The sequence below is a fragment of the Leucopleurus acutus genome (genome assembly GCF_964270905.1).
Source record: "Leucopleurus acutus genome assembly, chromosome: 17".
Classification (NCBI taxonomy): domain Eukaryota; kingdom Metazoa; phylum Chordata; class Mammalia; order Artiodactyla; family Delphinidae; genus Leucopleurus; species Leucopleurus acutus.
In genome coordinates this window covers 80851340-80877134 of record NC_139159.1, presented here as the reverse complement: position 1 = coordinate 80877134, position 25795 = coordinate 80851340, and the positions used below count along the sequence as shown (strand labels likewise).

The following is a 25795-nucleotide window of genomic DNA, read 5'->3' as shown; positions in this document are numbered from 1 at the left end:
AAGCAGGGACAGCATCCCGGAGACTGGACTAGACGTGCCCTGTGAGCTGCCACATTTGCCAAGAATTTCCCGTATGCGCTGGCACACAGTGTGATGTGAGGCCGCCCACGGCCTGTGGGCCATGGACGTGGCCGCTCCAGGAGACGTGACGCTGCCCTGGACGCGGAGGGTCCGGGGGAGACTCGCTTGCTGGCTCCCTCCACCCCAGCCCCCTGCCCCGCCTGTGGTTCGCTGCGCTCTTCCCAGGCGCCAGGCTAGGCTTGCTGCTCCCGCACGTGGGCTCCTAGACGTGACACCGCCGGCCCAGCATGCCAGGCCCACCTCTCCACCTGGGGAAGCGGAGGCCAGAGCGGTTGGGAAGCTGGCGCGCCGCATTCGCGTGGTGTGTGGGTGTGGGGCCCGCCGCCTCTGACCGTATTTAAGTGTCTTGAGTATCTGAGCGGTTGTGCTGCTTTGCTTCTCTGTGCTCCTTCTGACCCAGCCTCCTGCTTGAGATGATGTTTTTACCCGACAGCATTTAGAGAAATTATTTTTTGGTAAGAGAATTCTCTCAGTCTAAATGAGGGGGGCTAGATGTGAGCGCCCAGCAGACGGTTGTGGTTGTTTGTGTGTCCCTAGGGGAAATCTGGTGCAATGGAGACACACCTGGCGCTGCTGGGGCAGAGGTTTCCAGCTCCAGCTGCAAGGACTTCGTGCCTTGACCTTTGCAGATCTCTCTTCTCATCTATAAAAAGCAAATGTAATACAAATCTAGTAAGGCTTCATGATAATCAAGTGAAAGCATGTGCGTAACCTTCCAGCAGGTGGGTGGGCTTCACATCACGCAGATGCTCAGGGGGTCGTCGCCTTCCCAGCTCTGCTCTGCCCAGGTCCAGTCTCTGTGTTCTCTGCACTCCTGGGGACCTTAAGCTTTCAGCGTCACTGTGGACTGAATGGATGACTCTTTAGTCATTTTTGTGGCCACATTTGGGCCGGTGCCAGCGCTCTCTGGCCGGGGTGAAGAGACCCCCAGGATTCCCTTTGAAGGTGAGAACCGAGAGGCGAGGGGCTCGTGAATGGGCCCAGGCAGGACAGGTGCTCAGGCCTTTCCCTGCCTGCGGCTCCCAGCGCCCTCCCGCCTCCCTCAGGGCACGGCCTCACCTGGGGAAGTGCTCCAGGAGCTTTCCTCCTGAGGGCTGTGCAGGCAGAGGCCCTGGGCCACCGTCATTCACCTGTGATGGCACTGCCAGCCTGTGGTGTTACTGGTGTGGGCGCCTCTTACCTCCCCGTCCTCCTAACCCCGATCCACCGCTCGGCACCTGTGGGACCTTCCTCCGTCTGCCTCAGTCTCCTCACCTGTGAAGTGGGCACAGTAGGCTGCAGGTGGGAGTGCACAGGCTGGCGTGGGCCCCGCCATCCGTGTGTTGTCTGCACTAAGAAGGTGCTCAGTGTATCACAGCTGCTGCCGCAGCTGCTCCCTGCTCACCGTTAACCATTTTCAACTTTGTCTTTTGAACCAATTTCAGATTTACAAAAAAGGTGCCAAAAGAGTACAGAGAATTTATTCCTACCCTTCCCCTGGCTTCTCCAAGTGCTAATGTCCTACATAACCACGGTAAAGTTAGTGAGCCAGGAAAGTAACCTTAATACAATGCTCGTAACTCGTAACCCTGTTGTGGTTTTCTGGCCACTTCTCTAGCTTCCATTTTCTGGGTCAGGATTCGGTGCAGGACGGGGCAGTGCGTCTGGTAGTCAGGCATCCTTCATCCCCTCTCATCGGGATGGTCCTCAGTCCGTCGTTGTCTCCCATGGTCTTGACACGTGAGAAGGGTACTGGCCAGCTATTTTTTTTTAGACTGTCCCTCAATTTGGGACTGTCTGATATTTCTTGGTGATTAAATGGATGTTACGCATTTTGGGCAGGAACAGCTCAGAGCAATGCGTGCCTTTCTCAAGGCATCACCCAGGAGGCACTGGTGCCTTTATGTCTCGTTCCTGACGATGGCAACTTTGATCCCGTGGCTAAGGAGGTACCTGTCAGGTCTCTGCTCAAAAGTTGCTAGTTTTCCTCTTATTGAAAACTAAATATAAATATTGGTGGGAGGTACTCTGAGACTCTAAATATGCTGTGGGGTTCAGTGGCTGTGAGGCATCGGGGGAAGTTCCCTCTCACCCTCCCTGTGAGGAGGAGTGGGGGGCAGCATGGCTCTCCGCCTGCCCACACCCGTCTCTTTAGTCTCCCCTCCCAACCCTGGGGGCTTCTTATCCGGGTGTTCCTTAGGTAGAAGGTGGGCTTGCCTCATAATGCAGTCTGGATCCCGCATTTCATGTAAAAACAGTCCCCGAATTCCTTTTGCTTCTCATTGCAATTCTACCATTCTTTTGAAAAGGACAACTCATGTCTGGAAAGCCAGTACTGCTAGAATATTAACTATCAATACATTCAAATCGTCATCTTGGTGCTAGCTGCTTTTCACTTTTCTTGGTGAAGTAGAATAACACTGAGTCAGAGCGACTATTTGGAGAAAGGAAGGAGTCAAGGAACACAGTGGATCTGGGGCTCCTGGCTGTGTGGCGGTTGAGCGGGCGGCGTCCTGCGCTTGGGCCGTTGGCTTCATCTCCCCAAGAGGCCGCGAGCATCCGCCCTCCTCTTTGTCAGGAGGGAGGTGTCCTCCCTGAGGAAGCAGAGGGAGCTGGGGCTTGTTAAACCCACCGCCCCTGTCCGTTTTCTCACTCATTGCTCACGACCGCCCAGCAGGAAGGGGTCCCTCGTCGTGTCATCGCGCAGAGGAGCCCGAAGCTGGAGCGAGGCCGCCTGCCCCGGGCGCCCAGCCAGCAAGTGCACGGCGGCGTCTGACCGCGCACGGGCCCTCGGGCTCCCGGCTGCCACCTTTCTCTTCCTCAGCCGTGCCCCCGGCAGGGTGGCCAGAGGCAAGGACTCAAGGGAGGCAGGAAACCAAACGCCTTGGCGGCGGCTTGGCTCCCATTTGGGGGGGAAGTTCTCTGCCCTCGTTGTGCATCTGTTTTGTTTTTAACACTAATGATCCTTTGCGATGACTTATTGACTGTTCACTAATCCTGGCTTACCTCTGGCTTAATGTTTTCAGCTGACACAGAACGTTACTCCTTTGTCATTTATATTATTTAGCTATTCTTAGCCTTTAGAGTGAATGTGTCTTAGGTGAGTGTAATTAGAAAGGCATATTTAGCACACAAGGGATAATTTTCTCTTGCGCAGCTGTGCATTAAGAAAAAAAAGCATCTGCGGGACTATAAGGTTTCCATTCATAATAGAGATTTATTCTCCCAGAGGCTAGGAAGCCGTAATCCTCTGAAAGCTCTTTATATCAATGCTGAAGGTACTCCTTTCATTCATTTATTTATTTAATTGGTAAGCGATGATTGAACTCCTCCATTGGGCAGCGTGCCAGGCTGTGAGCCAGCCCTGGGGGCACCGCCGTGCCTGGAGGGACTCTCAGGGCTGGGCCTGAATTTAAGTGGGTTATAATGACTGTTTCTACAGCGGTGCCATGGCTGTCTATTACAGGGAGTTAGGAGTTGGACAGGTGTGGCATTAAATTCTGCCTTGGACAAGCTTTGCAACTGGCTGGACAAATCACAAATCCAAGCCACAGTTTCTTTCTTTTTTTTTTTTTTTTAATTTTTAAATTGTATTTATTTTTCTATACAGCAGGTTCTTATTAGTCATCCATTTTATACACGTCAGTGTCTACACGTCAATCCCAATCTCCCAGTTCATCCCTCCCCCACCCCACCCCACCACTTACCCCCCTTGGTGCCCATACATTTGTTCTCTACATCTCAAGCCACGGTTTTATTATCAGCACGTGGGAGGCTCTGTAGGCCAATGGTCTTGAGAGGTGAGGTCTTCAGAGTCAGTGGCTAAGTGTAAAGCCACGTCTGGGTCTGTTGTGACTTGTTTCTGTCATTGTGGTTCAGCTGCTTGTGGCCCAGCACTCAGTCCCAGGCCCTGAGGGAGCTCTGGCCAGAGCTCGGCGGCTGGCCTGCCAGGGTGCCCTGCTTGTCTCCACTGGTCCGCGTCCCATCTTTCCTGCCTTCGTGCAGCTGGGGTCAAACGTCACACTGGAGAAGGGTCAGCCTGGTTTCCTCTTGTCTCCAGCCTCTTCCGGAACAGTCTGACCCCCTCCTCATGCTCTCGGCAGGGCGTGCGGCATGGTGGACAGCCCGGGACGGGGCTCAGTGGACGTCTCTTGGACAGTCGGGGTGGTGGCTTTCCCTGGCCTGCCGAGGAACCGTGGAAGGAGGGTGGTGGTAGACTGTCAGCCCCAGGCTGTCTTCACACGGGTAACAGGGTTTGAGAGGAGCCCAGCTAGCACCCTGCTTGCACAATCTAAGTTTGGAACATCAGAGAGGTGTGTGCAGGAGTGGCATGGTCAGCTCACCAACCCGGAGAAGCTAGGTGGGAGGGCCGGCCTGGCTGTGGCCACGTGGGCTCCCCAGCGCCTCACCGTGGAATTAGCGTGTCCACACAATCAAGGGCAGAGCTGAAGTCCGTGATTCTCACCCGCAGGGCCGGCTCTAGGACTCGGGCCAGCCTGCAGGGCCAGTGGAGGACAGGGAAGGGGTAGAGCCCACAAGACCCATCCTTTCCCATCTCACCAGTCAGGGAGGCTGTCCTCCTCTCCCCATCTGCACGTGGTGGCTCTCAGAGTGTGGTCTCTGGACCAGTAGCTTCAGCATCCTGGGGTCTCCTTAGAAGTGCAAATTCTCGGGCCCCGTCTGGACCTGCAAATCAGAAACGCTGCTGTGGGGCCCAGCACTGTGTTGAAACGAGCTCTCCTGGGGACTGACGCGAGTCTGAGGCAGAGCTCCGCAGTGAGGAGAGGTGCCGGGCAGAGGTGGGCTATAAAATCCAACCAGAGAACCCTGGTATTGGTCTCTCAGGCCTCAGGGTGGCCAGTGGGAGTTGGGGTAGCCAGTGTTATCCATGTGAACCAGGGCATGGAAGAGTGAGGGAGAGAGTCCTCGGGGAAAGTCCTTCACGTGGAAACAGAAGAACGGAGAACACGCTCTCTCCGCAGAGGGGTGGTCTGGGACATGCTGCTTAATCTTCCTTAAGCCTCCTTCCCTCACCTGCAAAATGGGGCTAATGAGCTCTTCTCTGAAGGATTTTGAGGCTTAAACTACACGATGCATAAAGAAAGTGGAATTCAATGTATAGTAATAGATGGCCATTAAAATGCAGTTTTATTTCCTTAACCTCTTTTCCTATTGGCCGAGATGTTCTGGAGGATCTCAAAATGGGAGAGCAGATTATAGACCAGAAGAAGAAATTCTAGGTGCCAGAGTCAGCCTTTGCTATCGGGGACAGAAGCCCAACAGAGGGCTTACAAGGGCGCCCCTGTCTCAGCTGCTCAGCTTTCATCCTGGGCGTGGGACTCCTGAGGTCTGGGCAGGACAGGCGGCTCTAGTCTTGGCCTGTTGTACCAACTGAGCTGGAAAAGAATTCTGTAAAGCAGCTGTTAAATTGCCTCCCACTGTGAAGATAAAGGGTGGAGGTTCCGAGGGGGGTGGGATTTACCAGGGTCACCTGCTCCGAGGACCTAGAAGTGCCGCTGGCCAAGCGTCAGAAAGTTCCTCTTCTGTTTAGAGAAGGACGTTTGCTGGAGTGAGAAAGGGGTAAAGGCCACAGGCTAGAAGGGTTGTTGAATAACTGAAAACATCAGCAGAAATAAATTAAATCAGGAGCAGCCCAGTTCCAGGGAAAGCAGAGCCCCGTGACACGCGGGCTTTGCAGTGGTCACTGCCTTGTATCCTGAGTAGCCTCGTCGGGCTTCGGCAGCCTCTGATTCTGGTACGTCTCTGGCGTAAAGCCGTAATTTCATCTCAGCCATCTGAAAGAATGAGTGTCCATGTTTCCAGCCCGGGTTAACAGACCATGTGGGCCCAGGCCTATCAAAGAGGCAGCGTACAGCGAAGGTGGACCTGACTACGGTTCCACACTCCAGGTTGGAATGCCATTAGGCGCTTAACGAAGGTGCCACGGTGTGAGTCTGATGAGATCAAAGGCAGACCTGTTGTCGCGGATTTAACGTTGGATGGGATCTTATAGTGCACTTGGCATTGGGCCCGGAGTCTTAGGGGTGGACTTGAGCTCTCTGTCCCGCCCATACCCATGAAGAGCAGGTGCCAGGTCTAATGGTGGAACGCCGGGAGTCCTCTCTCTGCGGGCCCCCGGCTGAGGTGGGGACAACAGGCACTGACTTGTGTCCTGTGGAGGAGGGTGCACGATGCAGCCTACGTTTCTCACATTAGAGAAGGTTGTCACAGGTGTGGGAAAATGAGAATGAGTCTTGTGGTGTAAATTTGGAACTTGAGGTATCACTCTGAACTCCCTGTTTGTGTTTATTTCTGTATCTTATATATATATATATATATATATATATATACTTATATCCATATCTATCTACAGCAAGGTGCCAATATATATGTATGTATGTATGTACAGACACATATTTCTCAGGTTTGTTCACTGGAAAAGTCTTGAAGCAAGAGCATCTTAGTAGCAAAAGAAAATTGTGTTGTTAGAAAATTGTCAATGGATGCTAAAGCTAGTGAGTGAGAGTTTAATGAGGAATAAGGTATTTATCACCTCTCAAAGCATCTCCACACAAATTGCTTGTTAATTACTAATGGCAAAATAGGAACAGAACTTGCAGACACCATTATCGTCATTATTTCATTATCTATCTATCTATGTATCTATCTATCTTCTGTCTCTATCTGAAGAGAGGGAATTTAAAAATGAGAGAAGATGTGAAAAGTTGTTGAATTGGGTAACGGGGTGGTTTTTGTACTTTCCTTTCAAATTTTCTGTCACTTTGAGATAATATTGAAGTTAAAAGTTTAAAAGATAAACCTTAAAGTCATAGAGGAGAACAGGGGAGAATAATATTTTATAACCTTGGAGTGTGGAGAGTGTTTCTAACCATGATTCAGGAGCCATGAAAAAGGTGGAAGGGACATAAAAGAGAAGAGTGATGCATTAACTGCAAAAAAATTAAACATTTCTGCAAGGCGAAGAACATCGTAAATAAACCCAAAGACACTATCCAAATGTGAAAAAATATTTGCAGCTTATATCAGGCAAGGAGTAATTTCCTCAATATATAAAACCTCCTAGATATCTGGAAGAAAAAACCTGACAGGTCAATTAAAAAAAAGAATGGTCAAATGATGTGAACATGTGCTTCACAACAAAAAAGATGAAACGGCTGCTTTTCTTGGTACCAGAAATCAGACTTTTGGCCTTTTAACAGTCCCCAGACACATCTTCCTCCATCTGGACCTCATGTCCTGACCCTTCTCAGTCACCAAGGGACTTCTGGGCCTCTTGAGGAGGAGCCGTTTTGATGGTTGGTGTTGCTCAGATCCATTCCTACTAGAAGGGTGTTTTAGTTTATGAATCCAGTGTCTTCACTTAGCAGGAGGCTCTTCAGGTTTTCTATTTCTTGTTGGTTCCGTTTGGTAACGTGCCCATTTTACCTGAGTTGTTGAATCTGTTGGCACTGAATTGTCTGCACTCTTCCTTTACTGTCTTTTTCATGTGAGCACGATCTGTACAGATACTCGTTTTCATTCCTGATGTTAGTAATTAGTTTCTCACTTCTTTTTTCCTTGATCAGCCTAACTTAGAGGATTGTCACTTTTATTGATATTTTCACAAAATAGGTTTTAGCTTAATTGATTTTTTTCTCCCATTGTTTGTCCGATTTCTATTTAATAATTGCCCAATCCTCCCTTCCTTGCTGGGTTGTTTGCTCTTCCTATCCAACTCTACACCTGACACACACGGGCTTTCTATCTCCTGTATCCTTGTATATACTAGGACGCTCCTCTCTGATGTAATGTATCACAACTGTCTTAGATATCTAGGGGCTTGTGTCTTTGACTAGACCTGAGCAAGCCCTCAGGGGTGGCATTGTGTCATCTGCCATAGTCCCTTACACTTAGTAGACATTCATTCGGGGTCAGTGAGTGAATGAGTGGGTGGATGAATGAATGAGTGAATGCTGTTCTGAGCAGTCCGCATACATGAAAGAGAGAGGGCTGTGCAGCCATGCAGCTCTGCATTTGAACCCTGGATGTGCTACTCCCTGGGTGTGTGGCATAGGCCAGTCACCTAACTGCTTGTTTGCGAAAACTGGACTTTCCTTGTAGGGCTCTTAACATTAGAGCCCATGTGTGAAGACAACTTAGCATTGCATTTGACACTTAGTAGGTGCCCAATAAAAGGTAGCTCTTGAAAGACCTTTCATTTTAGCTCAAATAATAAATTATATTGATAGTATACCTAGAAAGTAACTTTTCTCTAATTCTTTGCCCATTTCTGATTTTTATAATCGTCTTCCCTCAAAGTAAAGACCATCGCATGTTCTAAGAAGGGAAAGTCTTATGGCAGAGTACTGCATTGTTTCTCCTTATATTTTGATGAAATAAAGCTGGAAATAAAAGCTTTGTCTTTTATCACCCCACTTTATGGCTTTATTAAGATACTCTAATTTTGGGGGACTGTTTTCTGTTTTTTTTTTTTAATCAAGGAAGAAAGGCAGTAATACTCAATTTTAGAAAATCTTTTCTGTGCTTGATTTTCATAAATTACATATTTTCCCCCATAATTATATCTTTTCCTTGCTTCTCTACAGAGTAAATAAACAGCCAATTCCAAGAAGATAGAAACAGACTATTTCTTCTTTGTTATATGGTACTTGACGGTTATCTATCTCTGTGTATTTTTTGTTCATTTCCCAGGTGATTTCTACTCTATCACTACCTGGAGACAACTTTTAAGTTTACCTTAAAAAACAAAAAAGGCAGTGTGACATTTTTATTACTTCACAGATTTTGGCTTTTCAAGGCCATAATTGAGAACCTGTTTATTTCCTTGACCACCATGCTTGCAATTTGTGGAAGCTGCCATGTATGTGTTGGGTGATGGATTGGTTTTATTTGCTTATTTATCAGTTAATTTATTCAGACATTCATTGACTCAACATTTAGTGAGCTTTCTGGGATCAGGGACCAGACTGTATTCATTGTTCTAAGCACAGATCCTGGCACTCAGAAAGTACCCAGGAAGTGACTGAAAAGAGGAATGAAAGAATAGACCAAACAGATGAGAGTCAGCTGGACTGAGAAAGTCATTCCAGAAAAGTTTATTTGGATGTGTGTATGAGGGGGTCTTACCTTCTGCTCACAAACAAGGGTTTTCAGAAGTATAAGACATAAAATTGGCAATCCTTTTGAGATGACGGTACAGTGCTTTATGCTATGGGAAAAGAATTTGGGACTTTGGTGAAACCAAAATATGATCCTTGAGTATTTTTTAAAAATCTGTATTTCACGGAGTCCTTTTAAAGTAAGGCAGTATAGCCATCGTACTGGAGAAGGCATGGCTTTTGAGAGGCCATGAAGTAGGAGTAACATTTATACAGGTTGAGAGAATTAGTAGGACCAAAGTTCAAGGGACCCTGTAAACATATAGATCTTGAGGAGTGGTGGGAGGTGAGTTGGAACAATGAGCTTTTAAAATGGGACTGAGGAACTTGAATAGACATTTCTCCAAAGATGTACAAATGGCCAGTAAGCATATAAAAAGATACTCAACATCATTAGTCGTTAGGCGAATGCACATCAAAACCAAAATGAGATACCACTTCACCCCCATTAGGATGGTGATTATTAAAAAACAGACCAAGCAAACAGGAAAAAAAAACAAGTACTGTTGAGGATGTAGAGAGATTGGAATCCTTGTGCATTGCTGGTAGGAATGTGAAATGGTGCCGCCATTGTGGAAAATGGTATAGTGATTCCTTAAAGAGATTAGATATAGAATTATCATGTGATCCGTAGCAGTTCCACTTCTGGGGATATGCCCAAAGGAATTGAAAGCAGGGTCTCAAACAGATATTTGTACACCCATGTTCATAGCAGCATTATGCACAATAGCCAAAAAGTAGAAGCAACGTAAGTGCTCGTTGACAGGTGAATGGATAAACAACATGTGGTATATCCATTCAGTGGAATATTATTCAGCCTTAAAAAGGAATTAAGTTCTGATATAAGCTATAGCACAGATGAACCTTGGAAACACTATGCTGAGGAAATAAGCTAGTCACAGCAGGACAAAAATGCAATGATTCCACTTACATGAGGTATCTGGATTAGTCAAATCCATGGAGACAGGAAGTAGATGGTGGGTGCCAGGAGCTGGGGGAGAGGGGAGTAGATTTGTTTTGTGTAATTTGTATAGAGTTTCAGTTTGGGAAGATGAAAAATTCTGGAACTGGATGGTGGTGGTGGTTATACAACAATGTGAAAGTACTTAATGCCACAAAACCATACGCTTAACAATGGTTAAAATGATAAATTTTATGTTATGAGTATTTTACCACGATACGAAAAATGTTAAATAAAGTAAATGGCATTGAGGGCTTCCCAGGTGGCGCAGTGGTTGAGAGTCCGCCTGCCGATGCAGGGGACGCGGGTTCGTGCCCCGGTCCGGGAAGATCCCACGTGCCGCGGAGCGGCTGGGCCCGTGAGCCATGGCCGCTGAGCCTGCGCGTCCGGAGCCTGTGCTCCGCAACGGGAGAGGCCACAGCGGTGAGAGGTCCGCGTACCGCAAAAAAAAAAAAAATAATAATAATAAATAAATAAACAAATGGCATTGAGACACGTTTCACATTTCCTCCTGTTTTAAGCCGTGTTGCCTTAGGGTGTCAGGTGGTGACGTCGCAGAAGGAGAAAGGAACCTATTTAGTGAGTGCATATTTGTCCTGCTACTTCATTTTCTCACCGAATCTTCATTAAAGTCCAGTGAGATAGGTGTTAATTATTGTCCCCACTTAACACTTGAGAAACCGAGGCTGAGAATGGTGAAACACTACGCCCAGGGTCTCACAGAGCGTCAGGCTGAGTTTATCTGGCCTCCGTACCTGCTCTCGTCCACCGTGCCAGGCTGCCTTGCCTGTGTCTGGAATTTCTGTACTCTGGCCTTCCCAGAGGAAAACCACTCTCCACCTAGGATGGCCTCTGACAGCATGCATACACAGATGGTTTTCTTTAGTTCTAAATAATTGTGTAGCTGTGGCTGCCTCTCTTTTGGAGGGGGGAAACCGGTCAGTGAAAGCAATGACTGAGGGCTGAATGCCGTGTCTTGCCTGGAAGGCTTATTGAAGTGTGACTCTTGAAGCGTAGGGAGGAGAGCAGGAGGACAGGTGGGCAGGCACCTGCTCTGCCGTTGGCAAGTGTGGCTTCTCTTGGCTCCTGCAGGTGGGAATGTGCTTGAGTCCCCACCTTGAACACGTGGTTTTGAGGCTCCTGTCTGGCACTGTCAGCCCCAGACAATGCTCTGAGCTCACCCTCACTCTTCCCTTTCTGGAAAAGGCTTCCACTAGGGTCATTAGTGACCAGTTCATCGCCATTAGTGTGATGGCCGCTTTCTCAGACCCTTTTTACGTGGATTGGCTGCAGCAATGGGCATTCTGGCCCTTCATCCCAGAGCTCCGCCCTCCTTGCGTTTCCATGACACCAGCCTATGGTCTCTTGTTGCTTGTGCTTTTGGTGTCATGTCTACGAAACCATTCCTAATCCAAGGTCATGAAGATTTCCTCCTATGTTTTCTTCTTAGGGTTTTATGGGTAAACTTCTTATGTAAGGGACCGTATAGTAAATATTTTAGCTTTGCTGGCTGCCTGTGGTCTCTGTCGCGTATTCTTCTTTGGTTTTGTCGTTTGTTTTGTTTTACAACCTTTTAAAAATGTGAAAACTGTTCTCAGCTCCAGGGCATACAGAACCAGGCTGCGGGCCAGATCTGGCCCTTGGGCCATAGTGTGCTGACGCCTGTTTTAGGACCTTACCGGGGAAGGCTGAGTCATTTTAGTGAGAAGTTGAGCTGGGTTTGAGATTTCCTGTTGCTATGGTTACCCTTGGTGCAGCACAGGCGCCGAATTGTGCTGGGGGAAGGGGAAGAAAGTCGGGGCTGCTGAGGTAGGTACCAGGGGTTTTTCCCATAATGGTCCTCCATCCTCAGCCCTGAGCCCTCCCTGCCCACCAGCACCTGGCCGGGGTCTCTCCACACCTTCATGCCACCCCCAGAGGCTTCTTACTGGGTGCCTGCTAGGTCTGTGCCAGGAGCAGCTGGGGCCCTCTTGCTGTCCTCGTGCTGCCTCAGTCCTAGGTCGGAGCCGTGCCCCTGGATCCTGCGTGTGGCCTCTCGGCGTTCCTGCCCTTCCCCCAGGAGCAGCCATCCCCTGCCTGGTATAGTGGTGGGCAGTGTGTATGAATGGGTTTCCTGCCTCTGTCTCTAGTGGCATTGCTTTAGGATCCTGGCTTGGGACTGGCTCCTGGCCCTCCCAGCAGCGTCTGCCCTCCCCTCACTAGAACGGATGTTTACCCCTGTCTTTGTGCCCTTGGCATTGGCTCCCCCTCCTCCGGAAGCTCAAGATTTTGCTTTAGAGGAGAGAAGGGTCTGGATGGGGTCGGGATGGGGGTAGGGGATTGGAGCTGGGGTTTCTGTTTCTTGTTCTTCCTATGGTGGCTCCTGACCCCTTCTGCCAGGCCTGTACCACCAGGGAGGCTCCCCTGCACTCCTGCCCCTGCCAGTCCTTTGTGTAAGCCCCCAGGGAGGTCCTCGGAGAAGACCCGGAGTGGATGGGAACTGTCCTTGGGCCTGGAGAGTCCTCACTATCAATAGAGCCCCTACTCAGCCTTTAGCAATTCATTGACGTCTGAGCTGATTCCTTCCTGCCAGCTTGTATGGTGGCTGCCTCTGCCCCTGGTGAGATGTGTCCCCACCCTGTCCCTCCTGGAAGGACCTTGTTCCTCCTTGGCCTTCTGGCTATGTGGTTGCCCTGTGACCTTATCTCTGTGGGTTCAAGGAAGTATCATGAGTTTGTAGCTTGTCAGCCTTACTCGCTGTTAGCCTGGGAGCCACGTTCTAGCTCCTTGATGGGAGTCCCTCCTCCCGCCTCAACCTGATCTGTGTGTTTAAGTGATGCTGATTGAAATGTGTTTTTCTCTCCCAAATGCTATATCCCATCACAGAGTAATTCTGGAGCTCCTTTCCATTCGTGTTTCCAGGCTGAGAATTGTAGGTGTTAGATACAGGGCATCATGGGAGGAAAGATGGTACCAGATGTCAGGTGCCAGGTGACAGCCCTGGGTGAGAGTTGCCCGTGGTAATAACTTTACCAGTTGGGATAATCTTCAGCCTTATCTGAGTGAAGTCCGCTGCCTGGGGGAATGGCGGTCAACACAGAGAGTACTAACTTACCATTTTTTACATCTTTTTAGACCCTGGAAGCTATCCTGAATTTCAAATACTCCGGAGGCCCGGGCCACATTGAAGGATATTACAGGAACCTCTCGCTGGGGCTGCACGTAGAGGTTGAGCCATCTGTATTCTTCACACGAGTCAGTACGCTGCCGGCAACCAGGTAAATGCACCTCTGCTCTTTGACTGCCGTGTTCTAGAGTCTGAGGGCGCTGCGTTTGGAATTCTGACCTTGGTGTTCGTTGTGGTCCCCCTGTTCACTGTGCTGAGTTATTCAGCCTCCCCGGGTCTTCTTCAGGAAGACAGGCGGTGTAGAGCGATGCCGCTTCATTGAGACGGGAGTGCCTGGGCTTCGTACCTTTCACGCGCTGTAGTAATATTGTTGGCGGCGCGAAGACAGGCGGTGTAGAGCGATGCCGCTTCGTTGAGACGCGAGTGCCTGGACTTCGTACCTTTCACGCGCTGTAGTAATACTGTTGGCTGCGCGGTACGCTTGCCTCTGGTGGTCACCGCGCAGGACAGGGCTCCCGCCCGTTGTCCCGAGCCTGGAGCTCACTCCAGTCTGGTTCAGCTCTCCTGTTAGCAGGGGCTCAGCCGATGGCTCCCTGTCTTGGAGACTTCTGGAGGTGTCCAGCACATCTGTCTGTGTCACTTCGGGCACCCCAGGAGGACTGTGCAGGCAGGGCCAGGCTGCCCAGCGTCTCAGCCCCATCTTTGCGGAGCTCCCAGCCATCTGGAGCGTGGGGTCATTTCTGCCCAGAGCACCCTACTTGCAAGAGGCTTTCTCTCTTGATTACTTCTCCAGGCCTAGTCTTCCTTTAAGGAGAAAGAAACCAGTTTGTCTACTTCAAACCCAGAAGTGGTCAGAGATACTAGAGGTTATTCCTCCCTTAGGTGGGAGAATGACAGTCCCTCACCCCCGAATTTGACCTGTGATGAACTGGGAGCAGTGGGGTCCGAAGCACTGGGTGGGGCTCCAGCCAAATGGAGACCCTCTGGGGTCAGATTCCTGCCCAGGTGGTGAGCCGCCCTTGGAAGGCAGGTCCTGATCACCCCTGGGCATGTCCACATTCTCACGTCCAGGGGCACATTACATCTCGGGGTAGGATAGAGTGGGCTCGTATTACTTTTTTTTCTTTTTTAATAAATTTATTAATTTTTGGCGGCATTGGATCTTTGCCGCTGCGCGCAGGCTTTCTCAAGTTTCGGAGAGCGGGGGCTACTCTTCGTTGCGGTGCGCGGGCTTCTCATCGCGGTGTCTTCTCTTGTGGCGGAGCACGGGCTCTAGGTGCGTGGGCTTCAGTAGTTGTGGCATGTGGGCTCAGTAGTTGTGGCTCGCGGGCTCTAGAGCTCAGCCTCAGTAGTTGTGGCACACGGGTTTAGTTGCTCCGCGGCATGTGGGATCTTTCCGGACCAGGGCTCAAACCCGTGTCCCCTGCATTGGCAGGTGGATTCTTAACCACTGTGCCACCAGGGAAGTCCCAGTATTACTTATTTTTAATGGAGTTAAGGCTATACTTACCTGTCTATCCTTGACTGTGGGGGAGAGAACATCACATGCAGCATCTCTCTCCCCTCCACCAGTGGGCTCTATAGTCCACAGAGTATAATAGAGGGATGTTACTGTCGATATAAAACTCTCTTTAGAGTGATACAGCCCCCAAAAGTAAGGGTAGTTTCAGTTCATAGGAAAGACTGCCGTTCTCCCCAGCCATTGGAGAATGGCTTCAGCAAGAATTAATGTCTTTGCTTGGGCTTTTCAGCCCAAGCACATTTTGATCACATTCATCATCTATCACTTTTTCAACCCACAGAGTAATGGTCTTTCTTGCCAACGCTTTGCCTCTGTTTTGAATTTGTATAAAGCGTCAAAGCACTTGCCGGCGGGAAGCTTTGGCAAGGATGCCTGCCAGGTGCCGTTAGAGTTTTTCAGGCCCTTCCTGTGCTTTGGTCCACTCCTGGTGTGCGTTCTTTTTCATCCCCTCACCTCCTGCTGCCACTGCTCATATAAATAGGTCTTAGAAGCCGCACAGGTTGTCACTGAGTTGGATTATTTTCGCCTTATTGATATCTGGCTTCCATGTCATGGCCCCTGCAGTTCTTAATGACGGTTTAAGATGAGAAAAATGTTGCCTTGTGGTTTGGTGCAAATGTACACTCAGAAGAGTTGGTGGTTAGCTGACGTGCTGTTTGGCGCCCGGTTACCCGCCTGTTGACCTCACTCTCTTTCTTTTGGCCTACGTGTTTCTTCTCCCTGCTCTGGGGCTTGAGATTTGATTTCCTCTAATCCTCCCTTTCCTTTGCTGCTAAGTCTAACTGAGCCCCAAATCCTGCGGGTTGAGCTGATGTCCCTGCATTCCACTGCACGTCTTTGCCGTCTTTCCTTGGGACTCTAGAAATACTCGTCTACTCAGTCCCCCTGCCTCTAACCCTGCTCCGGCATCGTCCTGTAGACACACATGAACGTTCCCATGTCACCGTCCGGCTTAAAGACTTCCCCAGTGCCTGCGGGATAAAGTTCAAAGTCCCCACTCTGATATTCAAGGTACTTAAATTTTTGATCTAGGTGTTCCTCTTCAGCTGTTTGTCCCCAGTCCCTCCACACTTCATGTGAAAGACACTTTGCTTCTCACCATCACCAGGAGGCGTCAGGACAGCTTACTCCAGTGTGCCTTTGCATACCTCCTTTTCTAAAACTGTTCTTTTTCTTAAACTATCATTCCTTCACTTAACCTTTTGGAAAATGTCTGTTTGCCATTGATATATGTTACGTTTTTATAAAATTTTCCTGACCATGACCAGGCAGAGTGGGGGTCCTTCTGTGGGTTCCCCTGTACGTTCTTTGTCTGTCTAATAAAGCACCTAGCAGACTGTAAACCTTTATACCAACACCCCCAATGTTTTGGGTGCTATGTGAAGCACCCACTGGGCTCAGAGATGGACAGAGAGCACAGTCCTCGTGTTTTATCAGCCTGGTAAAAGCCCATCAGGCAGAGATAACACCAGACGGAAGCTCGGATCTACATTAAGGAATGATGAGTCCCGGAAATAAAGTGAGCAGGTTAGGTATGAGATTTTTTATCCTCGCTTTTTGATTTCTTTAAAAGACTACTGACTGTCTAAGAAAGAAATAATAGCGTTTAATTTTGTAGTGCATGTCATATAAAGAAGTAGAATATGTAGAAAAAAAAAGTCACACAAATGGAAAAAGAGGGAGAAATGGACATTTTTATATGCAAAATGTTATATTATTTGAAGTTAGAATGTGATGTTAGAGACCCATGTTGTAAAACCTTGAGCAATGACTTAAGGTATGGATAGTACACCAGGAGAGATAAAACAGAGCACTAAGAACTAACCCCCCAGAGGGGGAAAGAGGTGGCAAGAAAGGAGGAGAAAGTTAAGTAGAAACAAATAGCAGTGTGGTAGATTTAAACCCACTGTACCAAGAATTACATTAAATGTAACTGAACTAAATGCTACATTTAAAATCTTTGCCCCCCGGAGTTACAGAGATACTCTGCCACTTTTTCTTTGAGGAGGTTTATAGTTAAAGTTTTTCCCAGAATCTGTCTCAAATGAAGTTTTGTGCATGATGTGACGTATGGATGAAAGACTTAAATAGTTGGGGAGAGATACCATGTTTATTGATTGGAAGTGTCAGTTACTGCTAGGACACCAGTTTCCCCAAATTTGATTATAAGTTCAATGCAATCCCAATTAAAATCCCAACAGGACTTTTTTTTGGGGGGTGGAAGTTGACAAGCTGTTTTTAAAATTATTTCACAGTGGAACAGACTATTGCCAATGGAATAAGCATATGACTTGACAAAAAAACAAAGTTGGAGGACTTAAGCTATAAGACTTTAAGACTTAACATAAAGTTACAGTAATCAAGAGAGAACGCTATTGTTGTAAAGATAGAGAGATCAACGGACCATAATAGATGGTCCAGAAATAGACTCACTCATGTATGATCAATTGATCATGTGACCAGCAAGGTATGAAAACAATTTTATGTGGAATGAAAATCTTTCCAACAAATGATGATGGAAGAACTGGATATATATGTGGTGGGAAAAAGCATGGAAATTGTCATACTGTATAAAAATACAAGAGCCAACTCTCTGTGTTTTCTATAAGAAACTCACATTAAATATGCACAGTTTAAAAGCAAAAAGATGGGGGGAAAAGGGCATGCCATGTTAACAGTAATCATAAGAAAGATGGCATGGATATATTATCAAATAAGTAGATTTTCAGGAGAAAAAGAGAGAGAGTAAGCAGATAATTTGTAATGATGGAAGGGTCGTCAAGAGTACCCGACAGTCCTAAATGCAAGTGCACTTAGAAACATAACTTCAAAATAAAACCGACATCTGAGGGGAGAGATGGAAAACAGATAATTATAGTTGGATATTTCAGCACTCGTCTCTCAGTTTTTGATAGAACAAGGAAAATATAGAAAGAAACGGAAAGATATAGAAAGCTTGCACAGGACTAGTAAACAACTCCAGCTAACTGATATCACAGAACACTAAATGCTTATGCTAGAGGTTGAATGGCTTAAAATCAGTGGTATAAGTGTCTATGTAAGATAAAGAAGAGCAAAATGTACCCAGAATAAACCGAAGTAAAAGAAAATAAATAATAAAGAGTGAAGAGTGAAAATAAATAATAAAGAGTGAAGTAAAAGAAAATAATAATAGTGGATAGGAATGAAATAGAAAATGAAAAAATAATACGTAAACTAAATGGAACCCAAAATCGATTCTTTGAAAAGATTAATGAAATTAGTAAACTATAGCCAGGATGGTCAGAATTTTGAAAAAGAGAGTGAACACACAAATTACTAATAATGAGAATGAAAGAGGGGGGCATGGCTAAATTCTGCAGACATTAAAAGAATAATAAGAGTGTACTGTGAGAAATCATATTCCAATGAATTTGACAACTTAAATGAAACGGAAAAAAGTTTGAAAGACATGAATTACTAAAGTTGGTACAAGAGAAAATAGAATCCCTGAGGTAGTCATCTCAGTTGAAGAGTTTAATTTTTAGTTTTAATTAGTTAATTAGTTTTAATTCTTAATTAAAAGTTTTCCATGAAGCAGAGATTTCTCAGATGGAGTGAGAAACTACTAACCGTAAAATAAAAAGTTGATAAGAGGGTTTTTATCAAAATTAAAAACTTCAGCTCGTCGAAAAGCAAGCTCCACATTGGGAGAAGATATTTACGATGCGCTTATGCAACAAAGGCCTGTATCCAACATATGCCAGGGAGTCCTAAACATAAATACCCAGGAGACCAAAAGTGGGTGGGATTTAAACTCCAGAGAGCCCTTTGAAGTCAGCATTGCTGTATGGAGATGTTAAATAACTTACCCTGGTTGCACATTAATGAGAAAAAGAGATTCGATTTGATTTCTGGCCTTCTTGGCACCAAAACCCATGCTTCCTGCCACACATACGCTGAACTGGCATTCCAGAGACCCGGGTTTCCCTTGGCCCCCTGTGTCTTTGCAAGCATCTCTGTATCTCTCGCAGCTTCAGCCCTCCTGTCCCTCCCTGGAGTGATCACCGGCTCTGCTCACCTCATGGGGCGTAAGAGAATCAAATTAAACAATAGAGGGCCCAGTGTTTTCTCAAAGCCAAAGCACAATATAGATGGGAGGTGGAATTCTCATTGCCTTTTTTTTTTTTTTTTTTTTTTTTAACCATTCTCCTTCCTTCAGGGGTGTACCTAGCTTTCAGCTGACTTTTATTTAGGAGATCAATTACCATTAAAATTCACTTTTCACACCAAGCTGCCTGGTAATGTTGTTAGGGACCAGATTGAAATGGATTGGGCCACGCCGCCCTGTCTGAGTGCCTGGCCTCCCTCACCTCAGGAGCAACTTCTTTCTAGGCTGCTAGGGTAAGTGGTCCGATCTTATACATTGCTACTCTGAGCTCTGTGGAAAATACACTCCCCTGAGCAGGGCGTAAGGTGTGGGAGTTGTCACATTCTGAATAAAAATCGTACAACCGGACACGCCGTGGCGCTTCTCCCCAGACATTTAGAAGAAAAATTCCGTTTCCCCCCGTGGAGTGGGACCGCTCCACGCCGTAGGGAGTCTCTGCTCACAGACATGTAATAAAGGCAGTTTCAGTGTCGGATTTCATCACGGTTGATCCTTTTCACGTTGCTGTGTTGATTTAGATTGGTTTTAAATTTAACAACACTTTAGAATTTTAACGAGCACAGGTTCAGAGCCCAGTGTACCTTTTAACAAGCACAGGTTTCAGAGCCCATTGTACCTGTATCCATTGTACCTGTCCTGTATCCAATTTCAGATTCTGATCCTCCCACTTATTTGCCCTGTGGTCTTGAGTCAGTCGTTCCTGTTTCTTTAAGCATCATTTTTCTTCATCTTGAAATGGAGAGAACACCGATCTTGCAGGGCTGCGGTAGGGTTTAAAGAATGCATCAATTCACAGAGCGTCTAATACAGTGCCTGACACAGGTAGAAAACTGAGAAACGGCGGTTGTCAAGGGCAAGGTCAGGGACTCCCCCTCTTCCGTGTGGAAGTGGCACAGGGACAGCCTAGCTGGGGACTCACGTCTGGGTGGCTGGTACGAAGACCAGGGCTGTGTTACTCAGAGGGAAGCCCTTGCCTGCCCAGCAGCTTCACCCTCTCCAGAGCCCTCACTGAGGCTGGGCTGTGAGGGGCACCCTGGGGAGGACAGAGGAGGGGATGCAGATGAGACCTGCTTCTGTGATGGGAGGGGGCTGGGTCTGCCCCAGGGCTCCCATCTCTCGCTAAACCATTCATCGAATCTCTGGTGGAAGGAGCTTAATGACTTAACGCATTTGCTTCATCCCTTCCTGCTCCTGTTGGCTTGTGTTCCCTGAAATGATGAGCACGCTTTTCATCGTCTTTCCAAGTGTTAACATAGTGTAGATCTGCACAGGCAGGAGCTGGGACCCCACCTCCCATGGCAGGAGCAGCTGGACGTGTCATTTAGGTTGACACAGCAGTTAGCACCCTCTGGTCCCCAGTGTCACCAGTTAGGAGCCACCCAGGCGGTGAATCACCTCCCATTTTTCTGTCTTCACTCACACGGCTGTACCTTGAAGGGACCTATTTTATGTCTCAACCATACATATTATTAAAGTATTACAATCAATAATTTTAAGTGATCTGTATTTTATTTTGAACTATTACATTATTGAATGTTATGTGTTAATGTTCATTTAAGAATGCTATCAATATTCATTATTTAAAGACAGATTTAAAGATTGTCCTACTTAACAAGTAATATACACTAATTATGTTAAGAAGTATGATTTATAAATGCCAATTAAAAAGGCCCATGTCATACTTGATTTAGGGATTGACATCGTATGTTAAAAGGTAGATTGTCTGTCATCAACAATTGGCCAGAGTTTTTTGTGACCTTCCATTTAGAATTTTTGCATTTGGCATTTTCAAAGTTGTAATCATTACAGAGTTAATTGCAAATGATGCTACATTGAACCATGATTTCAAGTTATTTTTAAGTACTTTTCCGTCCGTTTTGAATTGGGCTTGTCTTCATTCCCAGAAAATGAAAAGCCAAATATGACATAGTTGTCATTTTATGTTACCTTTTTAACCTTGGATTTTGAGGCACAGGTGTCTTGGTGTTCATTTTTGTGCCCCTTTTAACATGTGGTCTTCGTGGTTCTTTTCTCGTACCTGTGGTCCATTATGAGTGCAAAGTAGACAGTATAACAGAGAGTAAATGATGTGTTCGTCAAGACCACGGTGGCGCTGAGCGCTGCGCCCTGGTGAGGTGACGCGGTGCTGTGGCTGAGCTGGGAGCGTGTTGACCTCACCTCCACCACCCCGGGCACTCTCGCTGCATGTACACGCCAGCTGTGTGGAAACATTGTTTGCATACCACACAATTCACCCACTTAAGCTGTATAGTTTAGTGTTTTTAGTATAGTCACAGAGTTGTTCAACCGTCGCCACCATCTAATTTTAGAACTTTTCATTCTCCCGGTTGAAGCCCTGTGTACCCATTAGCAGTCCCCCCTCCGCCTCCCCGACACGGCCACAAATCTACTTTCTGTCTCTAGATTTGCCTGTTCTAGATATTTCCCGTAAGTGGAATCATACAAAATGCGACTGGCTTCTTTCACTTAGCATAATGTTGTCCGTGTTCACCCACCAGGAAGTATCAGTATGGCATTTCTTTTTATGCGGAATAATATTTCACTGTGTGGGTATGCTACATTTTGTTTATCCATTCATTAGTTGATGGGTTGATTCTGCTTTTTGGCTGTTGGGAATAATGCTGTTACGAACATTGACATACGAGTTTTTGTGTGGGCCAGCTTTCATTTCTCTTGGGCATATACCTAGGAGTGGAATTATCAGATCACGTGATAACCGTGTAACCATTTAAAGGAGCTGCCTGACCATCTTCCAGCTCGGCTGCACCATCTTCCGTTCCCACCCAAACCTTCAAGCAGCGCTTGAAGGTTCCAATTCTGCACATCCTTGCCGATGCTTGCTATCCTGTATGTCTTTAGGATTCTAGCCATTCCAACTTGTTTCATCTAAAGGGAACATTTTAAAACATTATTTTAAAACTTACTCATTAAAAAATCAGAAACAGAGGCCCTTCCTGCCTTCATTATGTGCAGCCCCCCAAGACCCGTCAGAGGCCAGGTTGTGTGTCAGCCGTCCACAGGGCACTGTACCCACATTTCAGTCGGTCACCAGATCTGTCCTTTCCACCTCAGTAACTCTGCATTGACTCAGGCGTGTCACCTTTGTCCCTTGGGCCAGCCTCTCCCTCCCTTTCTTGGACAGTTGCTATAGCCTTTCGAAGTCTCTTGCTTTCGTTTTCTCTTTCCAGTTCTTTCCCCAAATAGCTGCTGAAGTGTTTGTTCTGAAACACAAGCATGAGTTTGTCCCTCCTTTAGGGTCCTTCCACGAGTCCCTGTCGTCTGTAAGTCATGTTTCGGTTCCAGAGCTCGGCACACAAGGCTTTGCACAATCTGACCCAGCCTGTCTGCCTTGCCTTTTCTTGTCCCCGCCCCACGCGCCTCCTCACTCCGAGGAGACTCCTGCAAGCTCCCCGCACAGTCCGTGCTGCTCCAGCCCTGTCTGCTCCATGCTCTGCTCTGTCCGCCTGCAGGCCTGCTCTCAAGCCTTTGGTCCCTCAGCGAATGCAGGAGCCGCTTCCTTCCAGAAGCCTCCCCTGCTTGTCTCCTGTGTCTCTGTGCCACCGCCACCCACTTGTCCTTCTCACCAGTAAGACTCAGCTTCTTCCAACCCCTGGCCCGGAGGACACCAGAGCCCTGGGTGTGACACCTCCGAGGCGCTGATCTGTTGTCCCCTGCAGAGCCAGGGGATCTGTTTCAGGTGGTCCTCACATCACACTTTGGGAAACCCAGTTCTAATGGACAGTAAATCTACTGTCAGAGTCTTCAGTAAGATTTAGAAGCTCCGTAACCTGTGTGGCAGAGGTGAAGATGAGATAATATCACCCGAAGAACATTCTGATTGTTTGTTCCATTATTTTTTTGTCATTTTAGATTGAATAAGTTCCCTGGCTTTCTTAAGACTTACAAGAAAGCCCTCCATCCTGAAACTGACTACTAATTTTTCAGGAAAGAAGGCTGATTGATAACAGGCAGGCTTATGGAACTTTAAAAGACCACATGGGTTTGGCCAAAGGTGTATGTGGCCATCACTACCGGTCTGGCTGTGTCTTCACTCACTTTACCGCGCCCCTAGGATTGATGCAACGGTGATGTTTGGACCCTGCAGGGGCTGGGAGAATTCGGCCAGACTCGGGGAGAAAGAGCCCCACTTAACTTTCTGGGCAGGATGCCATGGTTTTTAGACAGCCTCAGACCTTGGCGTGGGAACTCCTCATAGTCACTTCTCGCTGAGTCGGTGTTGAGTAATTAGCTGGGATTGCTTTGTTGGCGGGCTGTGTGCGTTCCCTTTCGCTGCTCCACTGACCGCAACCAAGCTAATAATAATCACCACCCCTCAGATTTATGTAATATTCCGCTTGTAGTTTTACAAAGCACTTGCACTTTTTTTTCCCATTGGAGCCTCCTAATAATTCCATGACACAGGCATTCTTGTCCTCGCTGGGGAAACTGAGACTCAGAGAAATGAAATGACTTACTTATTATAAGTAAGAGATAGTATATACCCATTAAGATGTTATATACCCGTTAAGCAACAAAACTGGCGTTCTGATAAGCAATCTGCAGGCTTGGAATCGTTTCCCTTGTACCAGAGCCTTATTCGCTCAGGCTGCTTTCAGGTGGCTTCTTTCCTCTTGCTTCTGGAAGTTTAGTTTGCTTAGGATGTTTCTGGGCCTAGATTTTTAAAAATTTATACTGCTTGGGGTTTGCTGAGCTTCCTGAATCTGTAAGTTTACGTTATTTGCCAAATTTGGGGAATTTTCAGCCATTATTTCTTCAACAGCTGTGTGTGCGTTTTATTTTGTGTCTCAAGCTCCTATGACATGACTTTCAGAGCCTTTCTTGTCTCAGAAGATTGTTTTTATCCCGTTTTTTTCTCTCGTCTGTTTCCATTGGATAAATCATTAATCTGTCTTCAAATATATTAGTTTAATTCCTGTGTGGATCAAAAAAATACTTGTGTGATTTTTGCTCTTTTAAAGTTGCTAGAGGTTTTTATCATGGCCTAGAAATGGTTTATTTTGGTAGATGTTGCATATAACTTGAGAAGTATGGATATCCTACCTGTGGGGGAGGGGGAATGTTCACTAAGCATCAGTTGGGTCCAGTTGGTCAGTGGTATTGTTTGTTTTCTATCCTTCCTCATTTTATGTCTACTCGTTCCCTCAGTTACTCAGATAATTCACTACCTGGTGGATTCTTCAGTTTTTTCTTTTCTAAAGTGTCTCTTTGCTTCCTCTTTATGTCTTCTGTGTCTTTGCTGAGATTTTATCTTTTCATCTGTTTCAGGCGTGTTTGCCCTTACTTTGCGGAACGTATTTAAAGTCTTTTTCTGTTAAGACTTTCATCTTGAGGTTGTTGTCTGTTGATTTTACTTTCCTTTGCAAGTTGGCTTTTTCCCGGGTTCTTCCTATGCTGAGTGGTTACACACTACATTCTGGACATTTCAACTACAATGCCGTGAGGTGCTGGGGTCTTGTTTGGATCCTGCGGAGAATGCTGATATTTCTGTTCTGGTGGGTGGTCCGCACCATGGTCCCGTAGTGCCTTCTGTGGGCTGTGCTGCAGTTCTGGTTTTAGAGTCTGTGGTTCTCCTTGGATCAGTCCTCTGTGCCGCCCAGTGTTCTTCTTTGGAGCTCAGTTACCGAAGCCCGTGGTTTACTGCTCAGGATCCATACAGTGAGCCCAGGTCAGGTACCACTTTAGCAAATGGCGCTCTTCATCTCTCTCCTTTCCATAGTCGCCTCCCTTCGCTGTCTGCCCACAACAAAGCCAAGGTTTGAGTTCTTCCCCTGTGTGTCTCTGTGTGGGACGAATTGGTCAGAGGACAGAGAGGGAAATAAAGTGATGGGGACTGGCCCTGTGCTTATGGGGCCTCAGTCCCTTGGGTCAGAGAGATGGTTTCCTGGCCTCGGAGTTGTATGTGCTGTGCAGCCATGACCCATCGTGGCACTGTCACGTAGCAGTGCTGCCCAGGGGCTGGGCTGGGAGAAACGGAGGAGAAAAAAGAAAAAAAGAAAAAGCCCACAGGACCCCCCAACACACCTTCATGGTGCCCTCTCCCACGCCTTGGACCTGGGACAGAGGCAGCTCGCGGAGCTCTGCCTGTCTGTACCTGATGGGTGCCTCTGAGCCGCCGTTCAGGACAGGTGGGACTGAGGGAAATGGAAACTCGCTCTGAAGTTCAGAGAAACTTCGGCTTCGGGTCCCCTCCCCAAATCCACCTTCTGCAGTTTACTTTTCAAATCTTCCAGTAGCTGCTCCATGTACTATGTGCATGATTTATAGTTGGGTTCAGTACTTACGGCATCTTTTCCAGGATAGGAACTCGTCATTTTTTGTAAAACATGAACCAATTCATGTCGCTCATATGCTTAAGGCTCTAAAGATAGCATCCCATCATACTTAGAATAAAATCCAAACTTTCTGTCACGACCTTTCCTCTGTCATTAATTTCATGCCACCCTCCTCCTGGCTCGTTCTGTCCCTTGATGACACCGTGCCTTAAGATTTGGCCTTAACTGCTCTCTCTGGAAAGCAGTCCTCCAAGACCTTCACATGATTGCCTTCTTGCTGTGTGGGTCTGAAATGAAATGCTATTTCATCAGAGAGGCCCTCCTTTGCCGCCACATCTGAAGTCAGTTTTTAATCTCTGTTTATGATTTCAGGAGATGCACTTAATTAAAAAAAAAAATTTGTGAGCCACGCGTCTTGTTCTCTGCCTCAAGTCCTAGCCCACGATTTACACCAGCCGTCTCTGTGGCAGCCCGGATTTATGCAGGGGTAACTTGACAGCACC

The 25795-nt window shown here is 47.1% G+C and overlaps 1 protein-coding gene across 3 annotated transcripts in view; it reads left to right on the top strand.

Moving 5' to 3' along the window:
- TRAPPC9 (trafficking protein particle complex subunit 9) overlaps positions 1 to 25795 on the top strand; it is a 509341-nt gene that overhangs the window by 293201 nt on the left and 190345 nt on the right. For all 3 annotated transcript variants that reach the window (XM_082858827.1, XM_082858825.1, XM_082858826.1), the window contains one exon: positions 13315 to 13457. In XM_082858827.1, the coding sequence (XP_082714953.1) occupies positions 13315 to 13457 (143 nt within the window). The remainder of the gene's footprint in view (positions 1 to 13314; positions 13458 to 25795) is intronic.